Here is a 25934-nt window from a genome sequence, read left to right as displayed (position 1 = left end):
AAAATATTTGCAAAGGAAGCAACTGACAAAGGATTAATCTCCAAAATTTACAAGCAGCTCATGCAGCTCAATATCAATAAAACAAACAACTCAATCCAAAAATGGGCAGAAGACCTAAACAGACATTTCTCCAAAGAAGATATACAGATTGCCAACAAACACATGAAAGAATGCTCAACATCATTAATCATTAGAGAAATGAAATCAAAACTACAATGAGATATCATCTCACACCAGTCAGAATGGCCATCATCAAAAAATCTACAAACAATAAATGCTGTAGAGGGCATGGAGAAAAGGGAACCCTCATATACTGTTGGTGGGAATGTAAATTGATACAGCCACTATGGAGAACAGTGGAGGTTCCTTAAAAAACTAAAAATAGAACTACCGTATGACCTAGCACTCCCACTACTTGGCATATACCCTGAGAAAACCATAATTCAAAAATAGTCACATACCACAATGTTCATTGCAGCTCTATTTACAATAGCTAGGACATGGAAGCAACCTAAGTGTCAATACTTTTTTTACTAACTCCACTCTTGATGGATTTTTCCACTCTGGACTTTGCCTGCTATTTAGAATGTCAGTGTTAACTTGCTTCTCTCACCTGAGTTGACCTCCCAGAATTTAGATTCTAGCTTCCTACCTGTTCCCTCCTGCAACATTTGTCTTCTCTGACCTCGCCATTTTGACTGCCTACACCTATCAGACCGCTAGTTTTATTCTATCTGGAAAATCTCCTAACGCCCTTTCCGAAAGCTCCCAACACTCCAGAGCGCAGGAAATAAGACCTCACACTCAGAACATTCATCTTCCTTAAACACTACTCATTACTTTCAATAGTTCCATACTACTTTCTATCACATCATTAATTATCATCCACTGCATTCAGAGAATCTGTAGTTTACATCCCTCTGCTATCTAATCATATTTCCTGCTCTCCATTCAGAAATGTTCAGAAATCTGTACACACACCATTCACAAAATAAATAGCTTTGTATCAGCCTTTCCTAATTTGAAAATTTCATGTTCTATGTACAAGATTATTCATGGTTTCATTGTAATTATAAAATATTGAGAAATTTCCCTCTTACCAAAAGGGACATATAGGGAGGGGACTGGTTAAAATGTATGATCTGAGTATTTAATGAAATACTAAACAGCTGTTTTAAAAAAAAAAGTTATTTATGAACATGATCATAAAATATTCCAAAAGACATTGTAAAAAAGCAATGTGAAAAATGGTGTGTATAGTAAGTATGTAACATTTGTGTTACAAAAAGAAGGGATTATAATTACATGTGTCCGCTTATATATGCATAAAATATCAGTAGAAGAATTAAAAAGAAAAACCAGTAACTTTATTTCACTTTGGATAAGACACCTGGATGGTCGGAGACACAAGTGAGTTGGAAATGTTTCATAGCATGCCTGCTTATACTTATCTTTCTTAATTTTGAAATTTATAATTATAGTACTTATTTAAAAATTAGATTAACAAAAAGTTTCATGATTCATTCTGAGAAACCAGTTTTGTCTGTGGCCTTTAATCACACCTTGTTTAAAAAATAACATTTTGGGGCTTCCCTGGTGGCCCAGTGGTTGAGAGTCCGCCTGCCAATGCAGGGGACAAGGGTTCGTGCCCCGGTCCGAGAAGACCCCACATGCCGCGGAGCGGCTGGGCCCGTGAGCCATGGCCGCTGAGCCTGCGCGTCCAAAGCCTGTGCTCCACAACGGGAGAGGCCACAACAGTGAGAGGCCCACGAACCGCAAAAAAAAAAAAAGTAACATTTTGTTTTAACGCTGTACCAGAGTTCAATTATTGTGAAGACACTGCAATCAATAATAAAGATCCAAATTAAAACTAAAATTTACCCATCTGTGGGGATCTCATGAATTGGCAAATATGTAGGCAATGCTAACTGTATCATAATTTAATCCTTACCTGCTTTTTTTTAACCACTTAACATCAATTTCAGAAACATTAATATGTAAGATAATAATAATGTTATTATTGTAAGAAGTAGAGAATTTTTAAGGCTTAGCCCAAGTCTCACCTCCAGGAGACTCTCACCTGTTTCACTGAGCTCCTTTTTCTCTTTTGGAGTTTTTTTGTATTTAAAATATTTACTACACAATTTAGAGTTGGCTACAATAATCACCATTTATCTAACACTTATCCCCCACCCTGTATGTTAGGTAGTATTGTCCTACTTTACAGATAAGAAAACTGAGGCCCAGAGTCCTTAAGTAATTAAAATAATTCAAAATCAGGTTTGTCTGACTCCAGAGACTGGATGCTTCCCACTCAGGCATATTTTGTTTTGTATAATTTCTAATTATTTCATTTGCTAATTCTGTAACAAATTAGCAGTAAGATTTCTGCAGATGGGAAAATTTCTGCAGATTGGCAGTGCTCGGTTTTGTCCTTCACAGACCAAACTCTGGGAACTTAATTGTTCTTCCTAAAATGCTTTTACATGATGAGGGTATATTTTGTTGAAAACTGTGATGTTTGGAAAAAGAGCCATTTAATATACATGAATAATTAAAATGTATAAATATCTTTCCAGGCTTCAAATATGCAATTTTGAGTGATATTAATGTAGTAATCTTTTGGTGTCACAATAATTTAAAATGGCAATATTTACAAGAATTTATAACATGTATAACTACTACATAGTTAATAGTTAATAATATTCATAGTTAATAATATTCTCTTGGGCTTATAGGTTTAACATTTACCAAAGCACCTACTCATGGTCACCTAGGTTATTTAAGGTGCAAATTTGTGTGATGATTGTTTTTCCCAAGTTCCAAAGTTTAAGCTCTTTTTCTTTAACATGCAAACTTCCCCTGAGCATTTTGCATTTTACAGACCAAACAAACCAGTTCGGAGAAGATGCTGGCTACCCTCTAGGGAGCACCTGAAAGCAGTGGTGTGTGGTACAGCGCTGCTTACTTTTGATGAATTCCTCCATGAAGAACATGTTTTCTCCGCCTTGCCTGGGGTTGATACCACCAGGGAGCAATTCCACTGTCACTGATGAATGCTAGCTAGGTCAGACCTTGTCAGTGCAAATGAAAGTCTTGTGATTAGTATTCTGTACCTTCTTACTAATGAACCTTCTAATCATGAAACCTGTCTGTACTTATCATAATCTTCTAACTGCTAAGTGCCCTTGAAAGTTTAGATAAGTGGAAAATAGTACCATTGGTTTGGTTTGGGTTTTTTTTTTTTCTTGCAATATGCCTTTCAAAGTTAGTTTGGTGCTTGCTTTTAGGACTCATAATTAGAATTGGTCGACATTATGACAGTGACAACCTTGGTTATACAATTCCAATATGCAAATGAAAGTTACAAACACACAACAATTATGTATAATCAAAATGAGAAAATTTTTTGGAAACATTCATGTTTTGAGGGGAACATTTTGAGAGTAGAAAAAATATTTAAGAGTATCCATACCGGACTTTGCTAGAAAAACATTTAATTGGAAAAATTATAAGTGAAAAAGGTTTTGCACTAAAAAGAATTTATTTTTTAAAAGGGTGACCTTGAGGTCAATGTTTAAGGAAAAGTTAATATAACCTGAGTAGCTTCTGGCCTCAACTCAAAAATGTATACATTCTTAACTGCTCAAGGATGTATTTGTGACGGCTTCAGATCAATTGCATATCTCATTTAATCGAGGATGTCATCAACTATAAGACGCATCATTATTTTTTATATTACTAAGAAGGAAAAAATGCTGCCAATTAAACTATGACAAGGTATTGATTGCAAGTCACATCAGAGATGTCAAAATATAGGGAAAGATACTTCTTAGAATTGATGAAATAAGTACTGTAAAATAATAAGTATGTAAAAAATATGGATACTAGGGGTAGGAGTGCAGGAAACCTTCTGTAGAAGTATCACCTTTCCTAACCAACATTTCAACCAAATCTGTATTCACCAGGGCCTAAACCTAAATAGAGTCTATCTGAATTTACACATCCTTTATTCTTTTAATTTTGATTGAGGAGGTACTCTACTCAGCTCTGCTAATAAAGTTCTAGTAATTCATTCTGTCATGTGATCCAGGGGTCACCAAATTTTTATAAAGGATCAGATAGTAAATATTTTAGTGTTTTGAACCATACAGTCTCTGATGCAACTACTCATCCTCAGCCATTGTAGCACAAAAGCAGCCATGGACAATTAAAACTTTACTTATAGACACTGAATTTTGAATTTCATACAGTTCTCGTGTGTCATGAAATTTTATTCTTCTTTTGCTCTTTTTTCAAGCACTTAACAATCTAAAAATATTCTTGGGACCTCTTCCAGGAAAATGCAATATACATATTTTTTTCCTATTCCTTCTGCTAATTACAACTAAAAACCCTATACATTATACATGTAAAGCAAACATGAGAGACTCTAAAAGATAGAGCAAAGCAGACTGGCTAGTGGACTCGAGGCTCAAGAAATGATATGATGATAAGCTCTTTTTTGGGGTTTTTTGGCCTTGTGTATCCCACACTTGGATCTGAAGAAGCTAGAAATTCAAAAATGCCAACAGATGTAGACAAATAAACGTCGAGCAAAAGCCTGCACTCTTTAGCCAAAGGACCAGAAAATAGGGAACCTAGCAAGACAGACATGTCACTACTGATCAGATGGACAATAAAAGGAAGTACTATGAACAACTCTGTGCCCACCAATCTGGTAACTTAGATAAAATGGACCATTTTCTTTAGAGACAGAAAATACAAAATCCATACAAGAAATAATAAATAATCTGAAGAGGCCTAATCTATTGAAGAAATTGAGTCAATAATCTTCAAATAATAATCTTCAAAAAATAAAAGCACTATGCCCAGACTGTTGTACTGGTAAATTCTACCAAACATTCAATGAAGAAATGATACCAACTCTCTACAGTCTCTGCCAGAAAGTAGAAGAGAGACTACTTCCTAATTCATTCTACGAGGCCAACATTACACTAATGCCTAAAACAGGTAATGACATTAGAAGAAAGGAAAACTTCAGGTCTGTATATCTCATGAACATAGATGCAAAAAAACCTCAGTAAAATACTAGTGAATTGAATCCAAAAAATATATGAAAAGAATTATACACTATGACCAAAAGGGATTGATTCCTCATAGGCAAGGCTGGTTCAACATTTGAAAATCAATGTAATCAACCACATTAAAAGCCTTAAAGAAAAAAAATCATATGAGCATATAATTAGAAGCAGAAAAAGCCTTTGACAAAATTTAACTCCTATGCATGACAGAAACGCTTAGAAAAATAGGAATGGAGGGAAACTTCTTCGACTTGATAAAGAGCTTCTACCAAAAACTCCACAGCTAAATAGTGAAGGATGGAATGCTTTCACCCTAAGATCAGAAACAAGTCGAGGATGTCCATTCTTAGCTTCTCTTATTCAACATAGTGCTGAAAGTTCTAGCCAGTGCAATAAGGCAAAAAAAGAAAATAAAAGCCTTACAGATCATACTTACACAGTGTGTACGGGGCTACTTCTCAAGTTCACGCCATAATACATAAGGCTATAATCACACAGCCTTACTTCTGTCCATAATGTGTTTGTACTAGAGCTCATAAGAGCACAACTATGTGATAAGGTTGAGAATTCCAACCTGAACCAAAGCTAGAACAAGGGGATAGGCCACAAGAGCATGGCTTCAGGATAAGCCTAACGCAAAATAGGAAAGAACAGCCCCAAGATTCACGCATGGCTTCGATCAAGTCACCAGAAGGGTAGATGAGAAAAGGATTTAATTCAGAAACTCTAGTCATTAATAAATGTCCATTTTTCTTGGAAAGACCTTTGGATCACACAGTGTTTGAGAAGAAAGATGGCCCAGTAACCTGGTTCCTACAACCCTTCTCCTTGTGAGTTACTTGTCTATACTCTGGCTCTATAACAAACTACTCTAGAATTTAGGTACTTAGAAATCTGATCATTTATTTAATTGTGAGTCTGTGGTCTGAACCACTCAGCTGTCTCTTCTGGCTTGCTCATGCCTCCAGCACACTCGGCTGGGGGTTTGGCTGGTGTGTAGGTGACTAAGATGGTCTCACTCACATGATGGATATTTGGCAGCACGGGTACCTGGGCCACATGTCTGTCATCACAGCAGTTTAACACAGGCTGTACCACATGGTGCTCACAGGATTCCAGGAGCAGCAGGGGAGCCAGCCACAGAGCACTGCATATGTCAAACCTCTGAAGTCCTGCCTTTGCTTGATGATCAGGTCTAATTATCCCCATCAGGATGCTGACGACTCTCCCTGCCTGCTTGCCCGTTAGCATGAGGAACCCAAAGTGCCCAGCTAGCAACTGTAGCTTAGAGTTAGTGGGACCCAAATGAAATTATTTCCCCTATGAAATCAGGTTCTCAAAACACACTTCAGTGTCTCAGAGTGGCAGAGACAGAAAGTACAAGCTCCCCAACTGGGCCCCCAAAAGGAGGACAGGTTGGGCCACTCCTGCTTCCACCCTTGGTTCCCACATATTTGCCCACAGGACACAGAGCCACACATTGTCACTGATTTGGAACATACATTACGTCCTGGAGGATGATGTGAGCTGACTTCTTAATTGTGCTTTTGACAGACTTTTCCATCATTCTGTCAGGCCAGCAGCTGTTCAGTGACATGGGATATAACTGACACAACCTGTGGATTCCAAGGGCACATGCCCACTCCTGCCTCACAGAAGGGTCCAATGCAGCTATGTTGCCACCAACTGGCAGGTGAGTTTCCTCGTAGAATGTTTCAGTGCTGGCCTCCATTGCCGCCAGTTCAGGCTTCCAGGAGCTGCAGAACTAGACAGATAAGCCTTGGTGAATGGGAGCCCAAGTTGTTGGGACCACGAATAGCTTTCATCCCTGTCCCCATGGTTTCTCTATTCTTGCAACCATTTTACCAGCACAGGAGTGGCTGATGACAGAGGCTGGCTGATGACAACTGGGTGAGTCACTTTGTCTGTTTAGTGCTTCTTCAATAGTGGATACTTTCAGATGGTCATTTACAAGTATATGGTCATCCATTGCTGTGTGACAAAATCCTTTGACACTTAGCAGTTTGAAACAACAAACATTTATCTGCATCGACTTCCACTCAGGAATCCAGAAGCAGCTGGTTCTGGTTCAGGGTCCCTCAGGAGGTTGCAGTCAAGCTGCTGCCTAGGGTTGCAGTCTGGGGACTAAAGGGTCCATTTCCAAGGCCACTCACATGGCTGTTGGCAGAAAGCCTCTGTTGCTCATCACATGGGGCTCTCCTGTGTCCCCTGGGTTCCTCATGATATGGCAGCTGGCTTCCTCCAGAGGAAGTGATATGAGAGAAGGAGCAGGAAGCTACAGTGCCCTTTGTAAACTAGTCTTTATTCATTAGAAGAAAGTCTAGCCCAAAGTTGAGGGGAGGGAAACTACGCTCCACCTCTTGAAGAGAGGAGTATCAAAGAATGTGGGGACACTTAAAACCACTACCACAAGTGGTACAAAGATCTTCAGACTGTGTGCCCACTCCCATAGGTCATCCACATGTCTCTACCCTACCCTACTTCTTTGTGAAGGTCATTCAGGTTCTCTGAGAAGCAGACACAGAGATGGAGTTAGGAGAAGAAATTAATCTGTTGGAGGAGGGGAGGTAACACCCATGAAAGACAAAAGGAGGAAACAATTTGGCAGGGGATCAATCAAATCATGATGCAGGATGGACAAGTTGTCTGCCAGCTCAGTGGGGAGTTCTGGAGCAAAGAACTCATTAGAAGAGTCCATAAGAGGGATCTCACGCTGGGCAGAAATGGCTAGGCCCATGTACTGCCATCTTATTCACTGGCTTCCCTGAGAAGACCATGACCTTGGCTCAAACGTTAGGTAGATATTGAATAAGAAAACAGCTACAGATTGTTAGCCAACCATACCCTAGTTGCATCAGGAGAAATATGTTTGGCTCCCAACTAGGTGGCCCTTGATACACCCTTGACCAATCTTGATGGCTAATGGGCAAGTGTAACAGCTATGCCCTAAGAAAGGCCTGGAGAGCCAAGGGCTCAGACCCATCACATATTGGGGTCTAGGTCAAACCACCATTAATCCACCTAGAACAGCTGAGGGTGAGCGTCATCTAGAATTCTTAGTAGAGCAGAAAGATTCAGAAGACCAGTTATATCCCTTTGATTAGCTGCAATGGAGGGTGCTGTGGTTAGTGCCACTTATGTTCTCCTTAAAGATTCTCCCAGGAAAAGAGGCCCTCTAGAATCCTGAAGGAACGGCTCCCGGAATGAATATGAAGAAGTGGATCCAGGTCCCATAAGGGGTGGAACGTAGATGCCATGGGGCTTTTGAAGTATCTGTGCCCTCTGTCCCCACTTATATCTAATCCACAGTGTAACATTTCCATTTCAAACTGGGTTGCTGCTTGGGCCCTGACGTTATGACTTGGTGTGTTTGATGGAATCTTTCTCATGCTGAGCAGCCCCGGCAGCAGGGCCATCTCATGATTCATAGCCAGGCATTCCATCTCTACCAGGGCCCAGTAGCCCATCTGGATTTGTTTTCCAAAAGCTAGATAATTCTCCACTGCAGATGGCATGGCCTTGCTTCACAACTCCAAAGGCTCGCAATGAGATTCTGGAATTTGACCACAGATTCCACACTGCATCTTATCTCACAGATACATCTAAAATAATACGGTCTGTTGAGCTGTATTGTCCAAGCGGAGGTTGCATCATCTGCTGGTCTTGCATCAGAACCCCTTTCTGCCCCAGGCCTCACTCAAAACTCTCAGCCTTTCATATCACTTAATATTTGGGCTGGAGCAGTATTTCCAAGTGTGGAATAGTCTGTCTCCAGAGCCCAAGGAGGCCTCCCAAGCCTTTTGCTTCATTCTTCATGATGGAAGTTACAAGATGCAAGAATTTCTCCTTCACTGTGAAGAGGATAGCCTAACATGCTTCAGACGACTGGACCTCTAAAATATTACTGATGTAGCAGGTCCCTGAAATCTCATAGCATTAATCTCCTTCCCTCTCAAGTAAATGTATCTTATCAATGCATCCTTGATACTTATCATTTCTTGCTCATCCAGTATGATTAGCATTCTTTTTTAAATTGGCTCTAGAAAAGGTATTCTTTTATGTCACGGCAACTGCAATTGGGGCTAGTACTTGACAGAATTTATGGTATCTACTGTAATTTTCCAAGGACCATCGCCTTTTGTAGAAAACAAACTGGTGGATCAAATAGAAATACAGGGGGGACCACCATCTCTGCATCCTTTAAGAGTGGTAGTAATTTCTGCCATTCCTCCTTGACATCGAATAGTGTTTTGTATTCACTGTCTTGGCCACAATGGCAAGTAATTTCAAAAACTTCCACTTGACCTTCCTCATCAACCCACCCTCAGGCCAAAGAATCAAAGTGAGGGTTGTGTCAACTATCAAGTATGTCCATTTCAATTATACTTTCAAGGAAGGGAAATAAACAATGGGTATACTTGTGGAACCAGTGGACCCCCTGTGAACTGGATCTGGGCCAGGATTCTATTACTTGGCCTCATATGACTTCAGTCTAATAGGAGGGCTGTGATGAGATTTGGGGTTTCTGAGTAACAAAGTCAACTCAGATTCTGACTTTAAGCAGTCCTTAAAGTGTCTGGGTATTCACCTTTGTCCTGTTACCCAAAGAATTGGTCACAGGTTCTACTGTGGTAGCATTCGACAAATTATTGCCATATATACTTTTCAAGAGTGCTTGCCATTGGATACCTGACCTCTTCTTCACTCAGTGGGTTTGAAAAGTGATTCAAATCCTAAAATTGGAAAAGGAATCATGAGTTTTTTGGAAGCAACTGGCTACAGCCTCCTGGTCATCCATCTTTGATCTCTTCTCACTGTGTAGACTGAGTAGTGTCTGTGTGGGCTGCCCATCTGTCTTGCCTCTTTGGGGCACTATGTTCTGGGAGCCACAGCCGCTCCATTACTCAGCTCTGCTGAATGCCACTCAGACCTTTCTCCTCTTTACCATAAGTGCACCCACCTGACTCCTAACTGTGAAGCATGGCCATTTGGTCTCCACTGTTTTAGGGGGTCATCCCCATTAGTTAGTCCAGTTCTTTAAAAGTGAAGTCTTTCCCTATAGATGTTGTAACACATTACCAAAAGCAGTGGCTTAAAACTACACAGATTTATTCTCTTGCAGATCTTGCAAAATCCTTTGTAATTTTTTGTAACAGACTAAAACAAAACTGAAGGCTATTTTATGAGTTTATAAATGTATGATTTTAAAATGATAAGCTAGGAATTATAATCTAATTATTCAGTACTTTCAATAACATCTGAAACTTTTTATAAAAATATTTTATAAAGAAGCTATAGTATCTCCTGCCTTTGCCTTGGTATGGGAACAATTTCTAAGTTGTTGATGATAAGTCGATTTTATAGTACCTCCTCTCTATAATGGAAAACAAAATCTAATTAATAGTGGCTAACATTTATATAACACTTAATAGTTTGTAAAACACTGCCACATATATCTTCTCATTTGATCCTCAAAACAATTTTATAGGCAATATTATTGTATCATTAGCTAATTTTACTAGTCAAAATCTTTATCCTCCCAGAGGTTAAGTAACACTCCAAGTTTTCTTGATTAATCAATTACAGAACCAAGATCTGACCTACATCTTCTGACACTAGAGTACATGCTCTGTATATTTTACTGCTACCTTTTGCTTGGGTAAATTATCTTGGTCAAGTTTTTTGATCAATATGGACTTTATCTTTCTCTGCAAAATACAGGCAGTATTTAATAGATTCTAAAGGATATTTTCAGTCCTATATATCATTTTCTTTTGCATACTCTTGGCAGACATGAAAGTGGATAATTTATTTTTTTACCTACAGGACCAACCATAAGGGAACTAGATATAATCAACCCCTTATCAGATAGAGTTAATTTGCCACATGGTGATTCTTTCCCAAGACTTAATCTAAACCTGATTACAATGTCTATCCTAATACCTATATCTGGTGAGGCCACAGAAAAATAGAAATAAAAAGAAAAATTTGGATAACTATCATGAATGTTCCCTTTGGAAATTAACTTGTTGAAAAATGAATTAAAAATCTTAAATTATTCAATATTAAATTATTCTAACACTAATTCAGAATGCACCCTTCTGTTCATAGCAGCACTATTCACAATTGCCAAGATATGGAAGTAACCTGTGTCCATCAACAGATGAATGGATAAAGAAGATGTGATATATGTATATACACAATGGAATACTACTCAGCCACAAAAAAGAATGAAATTTTGCCATTTGCAGCAACATGGATGGACCTAGAGATGATCATACTAAGTGAAGTAAGTCAGAAAGAGAAAGACAAATATCATATATCACTTATATGTGGAATCTAAAAATTACAACAAACTAGTAAATGTAACAAAAGAGTAGCAGACTCACAGATATAGAGAACAAACTAGTGGTTACCAGTGGGAAGAGGGAAGGGGGAAGGGGCAAGATAGGGGTAGGAGATTAAAAAAATTACTAAATATTCAACTATTAAGTATTCAGACAGTGGTTTGTACAAATTTACATTTCAATCCCAAGAAAGAGGGTCTGAGAAGCATAGAGCAAGAAACTATATTCAGGACTTCCCTCACAGTCCAGTGGTTAAGACTCCGTGCTCCCAATGCAGGGGGCATGGGTTCGATCCCTGGTTGAGGAACTATGATCCATGACCCACGGCACAAAAAAAAAAAAAAAGAAAGAAGCTATATTCAGCATAGCTTTCTAAATAGTTCTCTAATTATATCTTTCATTTAGCTAATTTAATACAATAATTATAACAATTCTCTGAATGGAGGAATACTGTGTAATATTGTACTATTGCAAGGTCAAAAAGCATGGGTTCAAGTCCTGATTTCTCCATTTTAGCTGAGTGACCTTGAGCAAATTGTTTAATGTTGTTATGGTTCAGTTCCCTGAGCTGTAAAACAGTACCTCTGTTAGAATGGAGAGAACTGAATGACTTAAATGGCTTAATACATACAAATCATTAAGTACCGCGCCAAGTACACCATGAGTGCTGCATAAGTGAAAGACAGTACTATTAATAACCATGTTATGTTGCTACTGTTACTATTACATCTGGCAAAAACCTTAAAACCTCTATGATATTCTACCTTTCATACACCTTTGGTCATCTTCTAATCTAGGACATTTCATGAATTTTTTTTTCTCAAATATTGATTAAACTTCAAGGAAAGGGCTTTAAAGCAAACTTCTTTATTCTTTTCCTTAGACGTAGGTGGCAAGTTTAAAGAGAGGTCAGCATAATCTAGGTTTATGTCTGAGCAAAGAGGAAATGCTGGGAATCCAGGAAGTTTGTCAATTTTTTTATACAAAATGTGTCATGCATATTCTTTACTGCCAAATCATGTTACTAATCTCATAAAAATACTTTATAACTTATTTGACCTCAAGAAGAATACACCATAGTACTCCTCCTGGTTACAAAAAGGGAAGTAACACCTGGCATGAATTAAAATATTTTAAATCATTGACAACGCTAAAAGCAAGCTGCAAATTTTTACCCTGAGTAGAACAAGTTTTGCAATTAATTTTAAACTATGGATAGAAATGATCTTTAAAGAAATGATGTTGTAGAATTAAGCAAACACATATCACTAGCCCAATAACGTATTCAAAATTAATATAGAAAGGATATTTGGTGGCCTCATGGTAGGGTCACATCTGTTGAGAAAGGCTGTAGTCTGGTGTTGACTGAGGATCAAAAGATAGACAACATGGGTTTTTAAACCTTAGAAAACTCCTTAACTGTTAATATGATTAAAGAGCTGCCTATATCAGAAAAACTCAAAATAGAGGCTTACAAGAGATAGATGTTCCTTCCCTCTAGTGTTCTGTCATCCTGGCTGCTTGAGCCCCAGCTGCTCTTCATGCCAGCACTGTGGGCAGTGGGAGAGGGTAAGTTGGAGTAATGTCACAGGCCACAGACCTTATTTCTTAAGGAGACTTCCTGGAAGTCCCGCCCAACACTTACACTTAACATTTCACTGCCCACTTGGTTATGTAACTGTGCATCTCTGAGACAGCATGAGATGGGACAATGCAGTCTTTTCCTCTGAGTGGCAGTCTTGGTGTTCTGCTATGGGTAGGGAAGGAGAGGAGAGCTGCTGGGGCAGACAATTTAAAAAAAGAGTCTGAGCCACCATTCATCTAAGTCATAATTGAAGCAGTTCTATCAGTTCCAGGTAAGCAAAAGCCACAATATTTGATGGAGATCTTTGAGACATTAACCACAATGCAAAGTGCCTGTCTTCAAGTGTCTAAAATAAAAATCAACACATTACTGTTTGGGTAGCAGGGGTTGGCACCAACACGTCTAACATAGCTATTAAACAGTGATTAAGTCTGGGCCATGAAGTCAGGTCACCCAGGTTGAGCGGCAGTTCATACCAACTGTATGCACTTGGGTAAGTTACGTGACACCTGAGATTCCTCATCTGTGAAGTGAGGAAAATGTTACTTATTTGTTGAGGTTGTTGTGAGAATTAAATAAGTTAAAAATGTAAAGTTAATTAGTACAGAACTCTGCTGAGACCCAGTTGGTTGGTGTTCAATAAATATTGGCTGTTATTAAAATTTATATTTTATTAGTGTTATACTGAAGGCACACATTATCTAAAAGCCTTCATACTACGTAAAGATATATAATGAAAACAAAAAATTCAATTAAATGTATATATTAGTTTTATGCTTAATAAATTTACGTTTAATTTTAGACCACACATTATTACTGTGTGTAGAGTCTAATAATCTATATTTCACAGAGAATTTTAATTAAATATATAGACTGCTAAAGAAAACAACTGCAAAAACTTCATAATAAGTAGGACTGTATTTCTCTTTATTATGAATTTTTAGCATACATTTTTGCAGTATTAATAACCAAGAAACTCATACATAGTATCCAAAAGAGAGAATAAAAGAATACACTTGGCTTAAAAATCATTTGATCCTAATTAAATCACAAGTATATTGTAGAATAAAGCCCAGATTCCTATTAGTGAAATTCTATCTATTTAAAGTTTTATAAAATCTACTCAGCATTCTACATTAGTGTCTTGGAAATAATCAGCTCTCTGATATTATTTATAAAGTATACTCATTAAAGGAACTGTAGAAATCTTGATACACTGATGAATTGCACCCTCCAGTGGGAAAAAAATTTATCCATAAAAACTTAGTATGCTTCTGCAATGCAGGTTTAATGCATTAAAATGTGCTTTCACCTAAAAATTTTAATGTAATTATGTTTTATAACCTGCACTAATGTATATCTACCACTATTCATTTCCTCTGGGTCTCCAGAGAGTTGCTCTGAGTTTCAGAATCTACTGTGTAAACAGGCCATTAAATGCTGGGAAAGTAAAGGAGCTTTAAATGAAAAAATTAAAAAGAAAAAGTAAAAGATAAAATTGGACATGCACAAGCATAAATTGAATATTTTCTAAAAGAATATCCTTTACTCTGTATTTCACGTAGAAATAGTTTAGATATATTATACCACATCATCAGGCAAGTGTTTCGTTCTTCTTCAAAATGTATATGATTTTTTCAATTGGAAAAATATGAATTACTGCTTGTCAAATTATTATTTTTCAGAAAGAACTGAAAGGCTGAGCACGTCTCTATGTTTTTCACTATAGTCTGAGAAGCATACAAGCTGCCACCAACAGGATGTAAGAGGTATGTTTTGTTTTGTTTTTTGTTTTTTGTTTTTTTGCGGTACGCGGGCCTCTCGCTGTTGTGGCCTCTCCCGTTGCGGAGCACAGGCTCCAGACGCACAGGCTCAGCGGCCATGGCTCACGGGCCCAGCGGCTCCACAGCATGTGGGATCTTCCCAGACCAGGGCACGAACCCATGTCCCCTGCATCGGCAGGCGGACTCTCAACCACTGCGCCACCAGGGAAGCCCAAGAGGTATGTTTTGAACATAGATCAGTTTGACTCCAAAACTGAACTCATTCCACAATATTCTATGCTAATCCTATGGTTACTGAACCCTTGCTCAATCTTCTTCTGCTTCTCATGAATCAACAGCACACTATCAAAATCAGGAGCAGGTATCACCTAAAACTGAGCTTCTTTTCTTAGCTGTCATCTCTCCTTGAAATTCCTCCCTTCTTTGCTTTCCTCTCTCCGCTCAATGTGACCTCAAAAATCCCCTCTATTTTCCCAATTCTTCTCTAGCCTTGCCTTACACACCATACACACCAGGCAAAATGAAAGCCTGATAATCCAACTTGAGTGCCTTCTATCCTAGCACGCTCATTAGAGGATTTCCAAACCTCTTCCTTGCAGATGGTCATACTAAGAAATACAATTTTCTCTCCATGCTGCCACTTTGCCAAACAAACATCTGCTGTACTTGACAAATCAACTTAAAGCTTTCTCACAAAAGAAAGCAAACACAATTTTTACCTTTGTTACCTGAAGCTCTGACAGCCCAGGGTCAAATTCTGACACCCTGTTTCCCCTCTGCTCCTTTGGTCTTGTCTCTTATCGGAAACCCTTCTGGAACCAGCCTAGGCATTGAGCTGTCAACTTAAGATTTGTTCTCACCCTTCTTGAATACCTTCCTCAACCTAATTCAATGTTTTAATGTTGCTGGTTTTAGGTTTAATTTCTACTTCTTCAAAGTTCTTTATTTACTCAACTTTTTTTTTTTTTTTTTTTTTTGCGGTATGCGGGCCTCTCACTGTTGTAGTCTCTCCCGTTGCGGAGCACAGGCTCCGCTCCGGACGCACAGGCTCAGCGGCCACGGCTCACGGGCCTAGCCACTCCGCGGCATGTGGGATCTTCCCGGACCGGGTCACGAACCCGTGTCCCCTGCATCGGCAGGCGGACTCTCAACCACTGCGCCACCAGGGAAGCCCCTGACATCTTTTCTTTATGGTACTTTAAAAATATATATATTTTTCCTCATTATAAAAATACATGTTTATAATAGAAAAGTTGAAATTTTTTTTAAAAATTGAAGAAAAGAAAATCTTATGTCACCCCACAATCTAGAGAGACTTCCTATTAATATTTTGGTGCAATGTTTTCCAATCTTTACTCAGTATAATTTTTTTATATATGTGACCATACCATATGAACAAAAAGTACTCTTTTACACATAAAAATTATTATGTAAGCATCTTCTATGCTATTACAGTTACAAAAATGAATATATCATTTTTATTGAGTGATCAGCTCAGTGCTTTGTGACCACCTAGAGGAATGGGATAGGGAGGGTGGGAGGGAGGGAGACGCAAGAAGGAAGCGATATGGGGATATATGTATATGTATAGCTGATTCACTTTGTTATAAAGCAGAAACTAACACACCATTGTAAAGCAATTATACTCCAATAAAGATGTTAAAAAAAAAAAAAAACTACATTGAGCCACCACTTCACTTCCATTAAGATGGCTGTGATAAAAAAAGGACAAGACAATAAGGCAAGGATGTGGAGAAACTGGAATTCACAATCCTCATACATTGCTGTTGGGTACACACAATGGGGCAGTCACTATATATATATATATATATATAATTCATATAATATAAAGTCTACCCTTTTTTTAATTTTGTTTTTTAGGTTTTTTTTTTTTTAATTTAATTTTACTTTTGGCTGCTTTGGTCTCTGTTGCTGTGTGCGGGCTTTCTCTAGTTGTGGCAAGCGGGGGCTACTCTTGGTTGCGGAGCGGGGGCTACTCTTAGTTGCGGTGCGCGGGCTTCTCATTGCAGTGGCTTCTCTTGTTGCGGAGCACGGGCTCTAGGGTGTGCTGGCTCAGTAGCTGTGGCTCGTGGGCTCTAGAGCACAGGCTCAGTAGTTGTGGTAAACAGGCTTAGTTGCTCCGCGACATGTGGGATCTTCCCGGACTAGGGCTCGAACCCGTGTCCCCTGCATCGGCAGGCAGATTCTTAACCACTGCACCACCAGGGAAGTCCCAAAGTTTACCCTTTTAAAGCATACAATTCAGTGGTTTTTAGTGTATCCACAAAGTTGTACAACTATTACCACAATCTAATTTTAGAACAGTTTCATTACCCCAAAAGAAACCTGTACCCGTCAGCACTCATTCCCCTACTCCCTTTTTCTATAGACCCTTACAACTACTAGTCTACTTTCTGTTTTTGTGAATTTCGCTATCCATTTCATATAACTGGAATCACACAATATGTGGTCATTTATGTTTCACATCTTTCACTTAGCACAGTTTTTCAAGATTCATCCATGTTGTAGTATGTATCAGTACTTTAATCCCTTTCATGGCAGAATAATATTAAATTGTATGAATATATCAGATTTTATTTGTTCATCAGCTGATGGACATTTGGGTTTTTTCCACCTTTTGGTTAAAATGAATAATACTGCCATAAACATCTGTTCACAAGTTTTTGTGTGAACATATGTTTTCATTTCTCTTGGGTATATACCTAGGAGTGGAACTGCTGGGTCATATGGTAACCTGTGTGTTTAACTTTTTGAGAAACTGACAAAATATTTTCCAAAGTGGGTGCCCCATTTTATGTTTCCACCAGCAGTGTATGAGGATTCCAACTTCCACAGCCTTGCCAATGCTTGTTATCCTTTTAATTATGACCATCCTAGTTGGTGTGAAGTGGTAGGTATGTACTTGTGGTTTTGATTTGCATTTCTATACTGACTATGATGTTGAGCAACTTTTCATGTGTTTATTGGCCTTTATATATCTTCTCGGGAGAAATGTCTATTCAAATCCAATGTCCATTTTAAAAACTGGGTTATTTTGTTTTATTTTTTTTTACTCATAAGATTTTAAAATATATTCTGGATACTAGAACCTCATCAAATTTATTATATGCAAATACTTTCTCCCATTTTCAGGTTGTCTTTTCACTTTCCTGATAGTGTCCTTTCCTTTTAGTACTGTTACAAGATGGAGAGCTTGAATGTCACTTTGCAACCATGCTTTTCTTACTTTTTAAAAATCTCTATTGTTCCTTGCAGAAACTAACAAGTAGCCAGCCTGCAAAACTGAATTCCAGCCCAGCATCACAATGCAGAATTTTGAAGGGTAGACTTGAAGTTAAGACAGTAACTTAATAAATGGCACACAGGAAGGTAAGAGTTCATTATCAATTATAAATTTTTTTTTTTTTTACAACAAAAGAATACTTTGATACTGTTGACCCTCTCTTTTAAGTGACTGTTTCCATTTCATTGATATCTGTTCTTTGTTGTTTCCAGCCTTATAACCTCTTTGGAATTTGGTGTGGGGTGTGTGTATGTGTGTGTGTGTGTGTGTGTGTGCTGATTTCTTAAAATGAATGCATAGGTCAAGGATTTTCAGTTTTTCTTCTAGTGTGAGCATTTAAAGTTAAAATTGCCCTCTAAACATGATTTTAGCTGTCACATTTGTTTTGATATATTTTTATTATTATTCAGTTCAAAATATTTTCTAAATTTTATTGAGATTATTTTCTTTTTCTTTGGGCTATTTACCTATGGGCTACCCATGTATTAATGAATTTCCAAACATTTGGGGTTTTCAAGTTACCTTTTTTTGTACTAATATGTATATATAATAATGTTATATATATAATTAGTATATAAAATATTATGCAATAGTATATTTTTTATATAAGTAAATAAAATAGTACATAATATGTATACACATATGGATAGATAGAAATTCGTAAGTATATATTATAAAATATGTAGATAATTTAGTACAGGCATACATGTTTGAAATTGCTATATCTTCTGCATGGATTGCAAATTATATTATTATGATATGTCCTATCTCAAATAACTCATTTATGTTAAAGTCTGCTTTGTCTGATATTAATATACATACATCAACCTACCTTTGGTTAGTATTTGCATAGTGTATCATTTTCCAAACATGTCCTTTTAACTTTGTTTTGTCTGTAATAATCAAGTTTTTGTAGTAATCAAGTCTGTAGTAACAAGTTTTTGTCTTTTTTTTCATTCAGTCTATCAATGACTGTCCTTTTAATGGAATAGTTTGGTCAATTTACAGTTAATTAATTATTACATTTGGTTTTAAATCTACCATCTTATTATATTTTTCTATTTGTTTCAAATGCTGTTTCTTTTTCTCTACTTTCTTTTCTTCATCTTGATTCTTCAGTGTTCAATTTCCCCACCTCTATTAGCCTAGTTATTAAACATTTGTTTAATTTTGATTTTAGTAGTTACTCCAGAGGTTGTAACAAACATCCTTGAGTTAATAAAATTATATATAAATTAGAACTTTTAACACATGCTGGACAGCACAGGACCTTAGAAATTCTTAATTCAATTCAATATATCTTGTGTTTTATGTTATTATTTTGTTAATCCCACAGTCATTTTATTATTATTTTCACAGTCAATTTGCATTTATTCATGTTATTCTTTACTCTTTGCTTCACTACACTGCTTCCATCTGTGATTTTTCCCTTTGCCTAAAAGTCTCCATTTGGTATTTCTGGAACTCTGAGTCTGCAGTTAGTGAATTCTCTCAAGATTGGCTTATTTCAACTACTTTTTATCTTGCTCTCATTTGAAGGATTTGTTCTAGCTCAGCAGTTACCTTTTTGGAGCGTCATTAAGATATCATTAAGATGTCTTTTGGCCTCCTAGGCTTCCGTTGGGTAGTCAGCTCTTGGCCTAATTTTGCTCCTCTAATGCCAATACTCTTTTTTTCCCTATGCGTGCTTTTAAAAATTTTTTCCTATCTCCAATTTTCAGCAGTTTTACTATGACAAGCCCAATTTTACTTTTCTTTGAACTCATCCTGCTTGGAGTTCCTAGTATTTCTTGAATCTCTGGCTTGATGTCTCTCATCAATGGGAAATTCTCAGCTATTATCTTTTAAAATACTGCCTCTTCCTCATTGTCATTCTCCTCTCCTGCTGCTGTGGTTCTATTAAGATTTGTGCTTGGTGTTTTATGTGTTCTACATATTTCTTTTTCCTCTTTTCTGTATTAACCATACCTGCTTTCTGTGTTTTATTTTGGATATTTCTTCTGATTTATCTTTTAGTTCAATAGTTTCTCTTCAGCTCTTTCTAATCTTAGTTTAAACACATCCATTCTTCTTAATTTCACCTATCATATTTTCCTGTTCTAGAATTTCTATTTCATTTCCATTTTCAATATTCTGTCAATTCCTTGAACATATCTCATAGTTTATTTGTTGTTGTTGTATTGGTCCAATAACTTCATTTTCTTGATCTCCTCTGGATCTGTTTTGTCTGCCTTTTACTTTTTTGGAAATATCCTCTGTGTGTGTGAGTGTTTGATTCAATGCTGGCTATTTTATATTAAAAATTAACAAGTTAAGAGTCTGGATGACATCACCTTAATCAAGACAGCATTTGGTTTTGCTCCTGGCAGGCAGAGAGACTAAGAGAAGAAGCAATTCCTGATTGTCTTTCTCAAAGGAGTAAAAATGTAAGGGCTTCAGCGCTGTGATGGGTGGTCTATTTCTAGTACGTTCTTACTCATAGGTTAGGCCTTTCAGAGCCCCAGCTGAAACACAGGGTGTTTATTAGGGCCCTTCCTTTCTCCGGGTCCTTAAATTTCAATGTTTGTCTCCCTGCCTCATGAGTCTGTCAAGGATCTAATGGTTTTATCAGCCTCTCAGTTGCTTCTTTCCAGTCAGTAACTGCCTTTAGGGAGAAGCCCCCGCCTCCCAAAGCCAGATCACCTCTTTGAGCCTCTTTTTCTTGCAGACCAGGCCCTCACAATTCCTCACACATAACCCTGGTAGCTATGCCATGCATCCAAAACAGTAGCTTTTGTTAAAAAAACATTTTGTCCTAGCTGTTCACAGCAGAATTGGTTCCAGCTACTTAATTCACCATTGCTGATACTGAATTCCTCCATGCAAAAAAATTTTTAAGTTTATATGGTTGATTTAACAATTTGTTTCCCTAATTGCTTCTGAATTTTGATTCGTGGTGAGAGAGACCTTCACCATTTTACTGTTATTTAGAAGTTTGTGTTTTGTTATAGTTCTTTTATGGTTTCAGTTTTTACATTTAAATTTTTGATCCATTTGGGATTTATCTTGATTCACTGAGGTTATATACAACTTACTTTTATTTCTGATGCCACCTCTTTATCTATCTTCATTTATTGGATATTCTATCTTTACGTCACAGACTTGAAATTTTACCTTTTTATATAGTAAATTAACCTGTGAATTTGAATCTCTGGAATTTCAATTTTTCTATTGTTTCATTGTATGTCCCTGTTCAAGTGTCTGTGTGACATTCTTTTTTTTTTATGACTTTTAAGATTGACTGTCATGCAATATTCTGCATGCATTTCAAGTAAATAATTGGATCAGTTATATGTATACACTAGTGAAACCATCACTACAATCAAAATAATTAAAATTTTCTTGTGCCCTTTTTTAATTTATCACAAACTTTGATGCCACTCATGTGGCTAAGCAACAAACTGTCATTTTAATCTGCAGTTTCTAGACATTTGATAAATGGAATCATGTAGAATATACTCATTTTGTTTTTTATTCAAGTTATTTTGAGACTCATCTATGTTGTTGTCTTTGGCATTAGTTTGTTCCTTCTTATTGTTAAGTAATAGTATTCTATATATTTGTTTTTCCATTCACCTGTTGTTGGACATTTAGGTTGATCCCAATTTTGGGCTATCACAAGTAAAGCTGCTATAAAATTTTGTATATAAGACTGTGTGGTCAATGCTTTGGTTTCTCTTGAATAATGACGGAATGGCTACGGCTTCCCTGGTGGTGCAGTGGTTAAGAATCTGCCTGCCAATGCAGGGGACACGGGTTTGTGCTCTTGTCCGGGAAGATCCCACATGCCACGGAGCAACTAAGCCCAAGCGCCACAGCTACTGAGCCTGCGCTCTAGGGCCCGCGAGCCACAGCTACCGAGCCCACATGCCACAACTACTGAAGCCCACATGCCTAGAGCCCGTGCTCTGCAACAAGCCAATGCAATAAGAAGCACCACGCACCACAACGAAGAGTAGCCCCCGCTCGCCGCAACTAGTGAAAGCCGCGCACAGCAACGAAGACCCAACACAGCCAAAAATAAATAAATTTATTTTTTTTAAAAAATGGAATGGCTAGCTTGTATATGTGTAATTTTCTGAAATTGCTCAACTATTTTCTAAAGTGCTTGTATTCCAATAAGAAGTGAATGAGGGACTTCCCTGGTGGCGTGATGGTTAAGAATCCGCCTGCCAATGCAGGGGACACAGTTTCGATCCCTGGTCCAGGAAGATCCCACATGCCACGGAGCAACTAAGCCCGTGCACCACACCTACTGAGCCTGCACTCTAGAGCCTGCGAGCCACAACTACTAAGCCTGCATGCCACAACTCCTGAAGCCCGTGTGCCACAATTACTGGAGGTTGAGCACCTAGAGTCCATGCTCCACAACAAGAGAAGCCACCGCAATGAGAAGCTGGCACACTGCAACGAAGAGTAGCCCCCACTCGCCTCAACTAGAGAAAGCCCGCGTGCAGCAACGAAGACCCAAAGCAGCCAATAATAAATAAATAAATAAAAATTAAAAAAAAAAAGAAGTGAATGAGATTTCCAGTTGATCTGCATCTTTATCAACACTTGACACTGTCAGTCTTTATAAGTTTAGTTATGCTTAGGGATGTATCTCACTGTGGTTTTAATTAGCATCTCCTTTAAGATGCAATTTAAAGATAAGATCTTTCATGTACTTCTTTCATGAAGTGTCTGTTCTAACATTTTGCTCATTTTACATATTGTTTTCCTTCTCATTAGTTGCAAGAGTACGTTTTATTTTGGGGGCATGTTTCTCAAATATCTTCTCCTAATCTTTGGCTTGCCTTTTGATTTTCCTAATTGGTTTTGAAAAACAGAAGTTTTTAATACTGATTAAGTCCAATACATTGATGTCTTTAAATCTACAGATCAATTTGAGGACAACTGACATCTTTACAATATTGATTCTTCCAATCTATGAATATGACATATTTCTTCAATGTCTTCTTTAATTTCTCTGAGTTGGGTTTTAGGGGGAGTTCTCAGAAAACAATGGCCCACAGGCCAAAATCAGCTCATGGCTTGTTTTTTGTATGGTCCATGAGATAAGAATAATTTTTACATTTTAAAGGGTTGTCATAAAAATGAAGAATAAAATGGAAAAGATACTACCCGTAGCTCACAAACCTAAAATATTTCATATCTGGTCCTTTACAGAAAAGTTTGTCAGCCCTGTTGTAGAGAATTGTGTGTAGAGGTCTTGAACATAACTCATTAGATTCATTCCCAGGTATTTTATACCTCTGATGCCATCAAGTAACATCTTTTATGACTAAGTTCATTTAAAATGTTACATGCCTGGTACAGAGTGGTTGTTTAATGGATATTCAACAAATAAATGAAGAAAAACATTTTCATTTTCAGAAATAAATTTGTGAAACAGCCTGCTAAAGGATGCTGAATTAAGACCATGACAGATCAGCAAAAGGAAGACACAGGAAAGAGATTCTGAAGAGTGTAGATTTCCTTTCTGTCTTGGATTTCTGCCCCTGCGCTTTCCTTTTTGGCCCCCCCCACCCCACTGCTACTTACTCTGACAAAGACTTCTGACACCTTAGGGACATGGATGTTGGTGCTATACGATCGAGGAAAACATAAAGGCATTATTTTTTCAATTTTATTTTCTTCCTGTTCATTGCTGGTGTATTAGCGAGGGTTCCCCAGAGAAACAGAACCAACATTTGTTTGGTTCTATCTATCTGGATAGATAGATAGAGGATAGACAGATATTCTAAGGAACTGGCTTGCATGATTGATTCCGAGGGCTTATAAGTCTAAAATCCATAGGGCAGGCCTGCAGGCTGGAAACTCGGGTAAGAATTGCTGTTCCAGCCTTGAGTCCAAATACTTCAGGGAATCAGGCTGTTTCTATGCTCTCGAGGCGAATAGCTCCCTCGGTAAAGCTTAGCCTTTGCTCTAAGACGTTCAACTGATTGGATTAGGTCTAACAAAGATTCTCTCCTTCACCAAACTTTAATCAGGTGCCCCTAAACTCCCTTCTCAATTAGGCTCCTCTGACTTTTGAACTTCTGTTATTTGTCTATGCATTCCTCAGTTTTAGCAAGGTTCCTGCTAAGTCAGTTTAGCCAGAATCTCCCACCCTCAATATCTGACATCTGGTTCCTCCTCATCCTCGAGCCCTGTCTGATCATCCCACCTGCCTCCCGCAAGAACGCTTGTCAGGTCAGTTTAGCCAGAATCCGGCCCCCACTCCGCCCCCCTTACCCCTCTTGTTTTCTCTTAGCCGTTTTCCGTTCACGGACATGCCAGCCACGCCCAGCCGGCTCCTGGGCTACAAATTCTCACCTTCCCTTGTCTGGAATTGCGCTCAATCTCTCTGACCTAGTACAAAACCCCACTGTAGTAGACGCCCTGAGTAAAGTTTGCCTTACCGTTAACAAGTGTCTGCGATAACTTTTCTGTAACTCTTCCATCCACAGGGGACTCGGACATGGGTTCACCAACCTGGTCACCCATCCTATTTGGCTTCAGCCTCTGCCTTATTTTCCTCGTGTCTGTAAAGTCACAGGCCTAGGACCTCGCTACTAAACATGTGGTCCTCAGAGCAGCAATACCAGCACCACCTGCGACTGTGTTAGAAACGCACAATCTTGGCTCCAAAAGTTATCCTTGTGGACCTTTTTCTTTTCTTTTTGTTTCGGCTTTCTTTCCTGTCCTGCCAGTTGTATACTTGTATGTACATTTTTCAGTGTTTTCTGTGGACAATAAAAATTTAAAAATGAATTCTAGGTGCAACTGCGTTAGCTGCGTCCGGCTGGGTTCTTCAGACGCAGGGCAGCGTTTGTGGAGACGGCTTCGCCCGCCGCCGAGGGGCTGCCGCAACCGGCCACAAGCAGTGAGGACGCGGTCCGCTCGCAGCGTGCTGCCTCCGCCCACCCCTACGAAACTCCGCCTCATCTTCCCCTCCGCCGGTCCCCGCCTGGCTGCCTGCGAGGCCCCGACTGGCTCAGTCACAGCGGCCACCAGACTGCCACGAAAACCCGGACTAACGGACTCCTGAAGTCGCTGGGGTCGCCGCGAGGGTGGCGGGGGGCCTCACGGAGCATGCGTAGGGAGGGTGCGCGCACATGCGCATTGCCGGCGCAGGGTCGCGCGCTGGGGTGTCTGGCGGCCGAGAGGTTGCGCGCGCGGTTGACGTGCTCGGTGGCTGCGGCGGCGGCGGCAGGGCGTCAAGAGGGGAAGGGCGGGCGGGGCCGGGGGCTGAACCCGGAAGTGGGTCGGCGCCAGAGCCAGCGCGCCCGGAGTGGAGCTCAGCGGCCGGGAGCCAACGGGTAGCCCTGGGTTCCCGGTAATGGACGCGCGGGGCGTCTGCTCGGGGAGCGGGTTGGCGGGCGGCGGGGGCGCCCTCGGCGGCGCGATCTCCACCCGGCGGGGCCTGAGGAGGCTCTGCTCCGGCGGCCGTCCCCCGGGTGACCCGCTCTCCTCTCCGCGCCTCCCGGGGCCGTCCCGCCGGGCGCCTCCAGCATTTGGACGCTCGCCGGCCCCGAGGAGGTGCGCCTAGCCGCCCTTTGGAAGCGTATTAATGGGGAACGTGGGTTCCGCGGCCGCGACGGCCTGGTTGTCACTGTGCCGGCGCCCCTGCACCGCGAAGGTGGCCGCCTCGACCTGCACCCACGGCGCGCTCCGCGGAGCCTCCCCTTCTGCCCCACTTTCCCCTACCCGGTTCGGGAATCGGGCCTGCAAGGTGTGCTCTGCCTCCTTTAAAATTCTTTTGTTGGCTGTGTTTTCTAACCCGGC

The 25934-nt window shown here is 39.3% G+C and overlaps 2 protein-coding genes across 2 annotated transcripts in view; one reads left to right on the top strand and one right to left on the bottom strand.

Annotated features, from left to right (window-relative positions):
• Positions 1-24991, bottom strand: part of CRB1 (crumbs cell polarity complex component 1) — a 256838-nt gene extending 231847 nt beyond the window's left edge. The window contains exon 1 of the mRNA XM_032613001.1: positions 24569-24991. Within this exon, the coding sequence (XP_032468892.1) occupies positions 24569-24653 (85 nt within the window). The 5' untranslated portion in view covers positions 24654-24991. The remainder of the gene's footprint in view (positions 1-24568) is intronic.
• A 397-nt stretch (positions 24992-25388) lies between these two features.
• ZBTB41 (zinc finger and BTB domain containing 41) overlaps positions 25389-25934 on the top strand; it is a 46977-nt gene continuing 46431 nt past the window's right edge. The window contains 1 exon segment of the mRNA XM_032647442.1: positions 25389-25485. The gene's annotated coding sequence lies outside the window, so the exon portion shown is untranslated.

Source organism: Phocoena sinus, chromosome 1 (genome assembly GCF_008692025.1).
Source record: "Phocoena sinus isolate mPhoSin1 chromosome 1, mPhoSin1.pri, whole genome shotgun sequence".
Taxonomy (NCBI): Eukaryota; Metazoa; Chordata; class Mammalia; order Artiodactyla; family Phocoenidae; genus Phocoena; species Phocoena sinus.
This window is presented reverse-complemented; position numbering and strand designations above follow the sequence as displayed.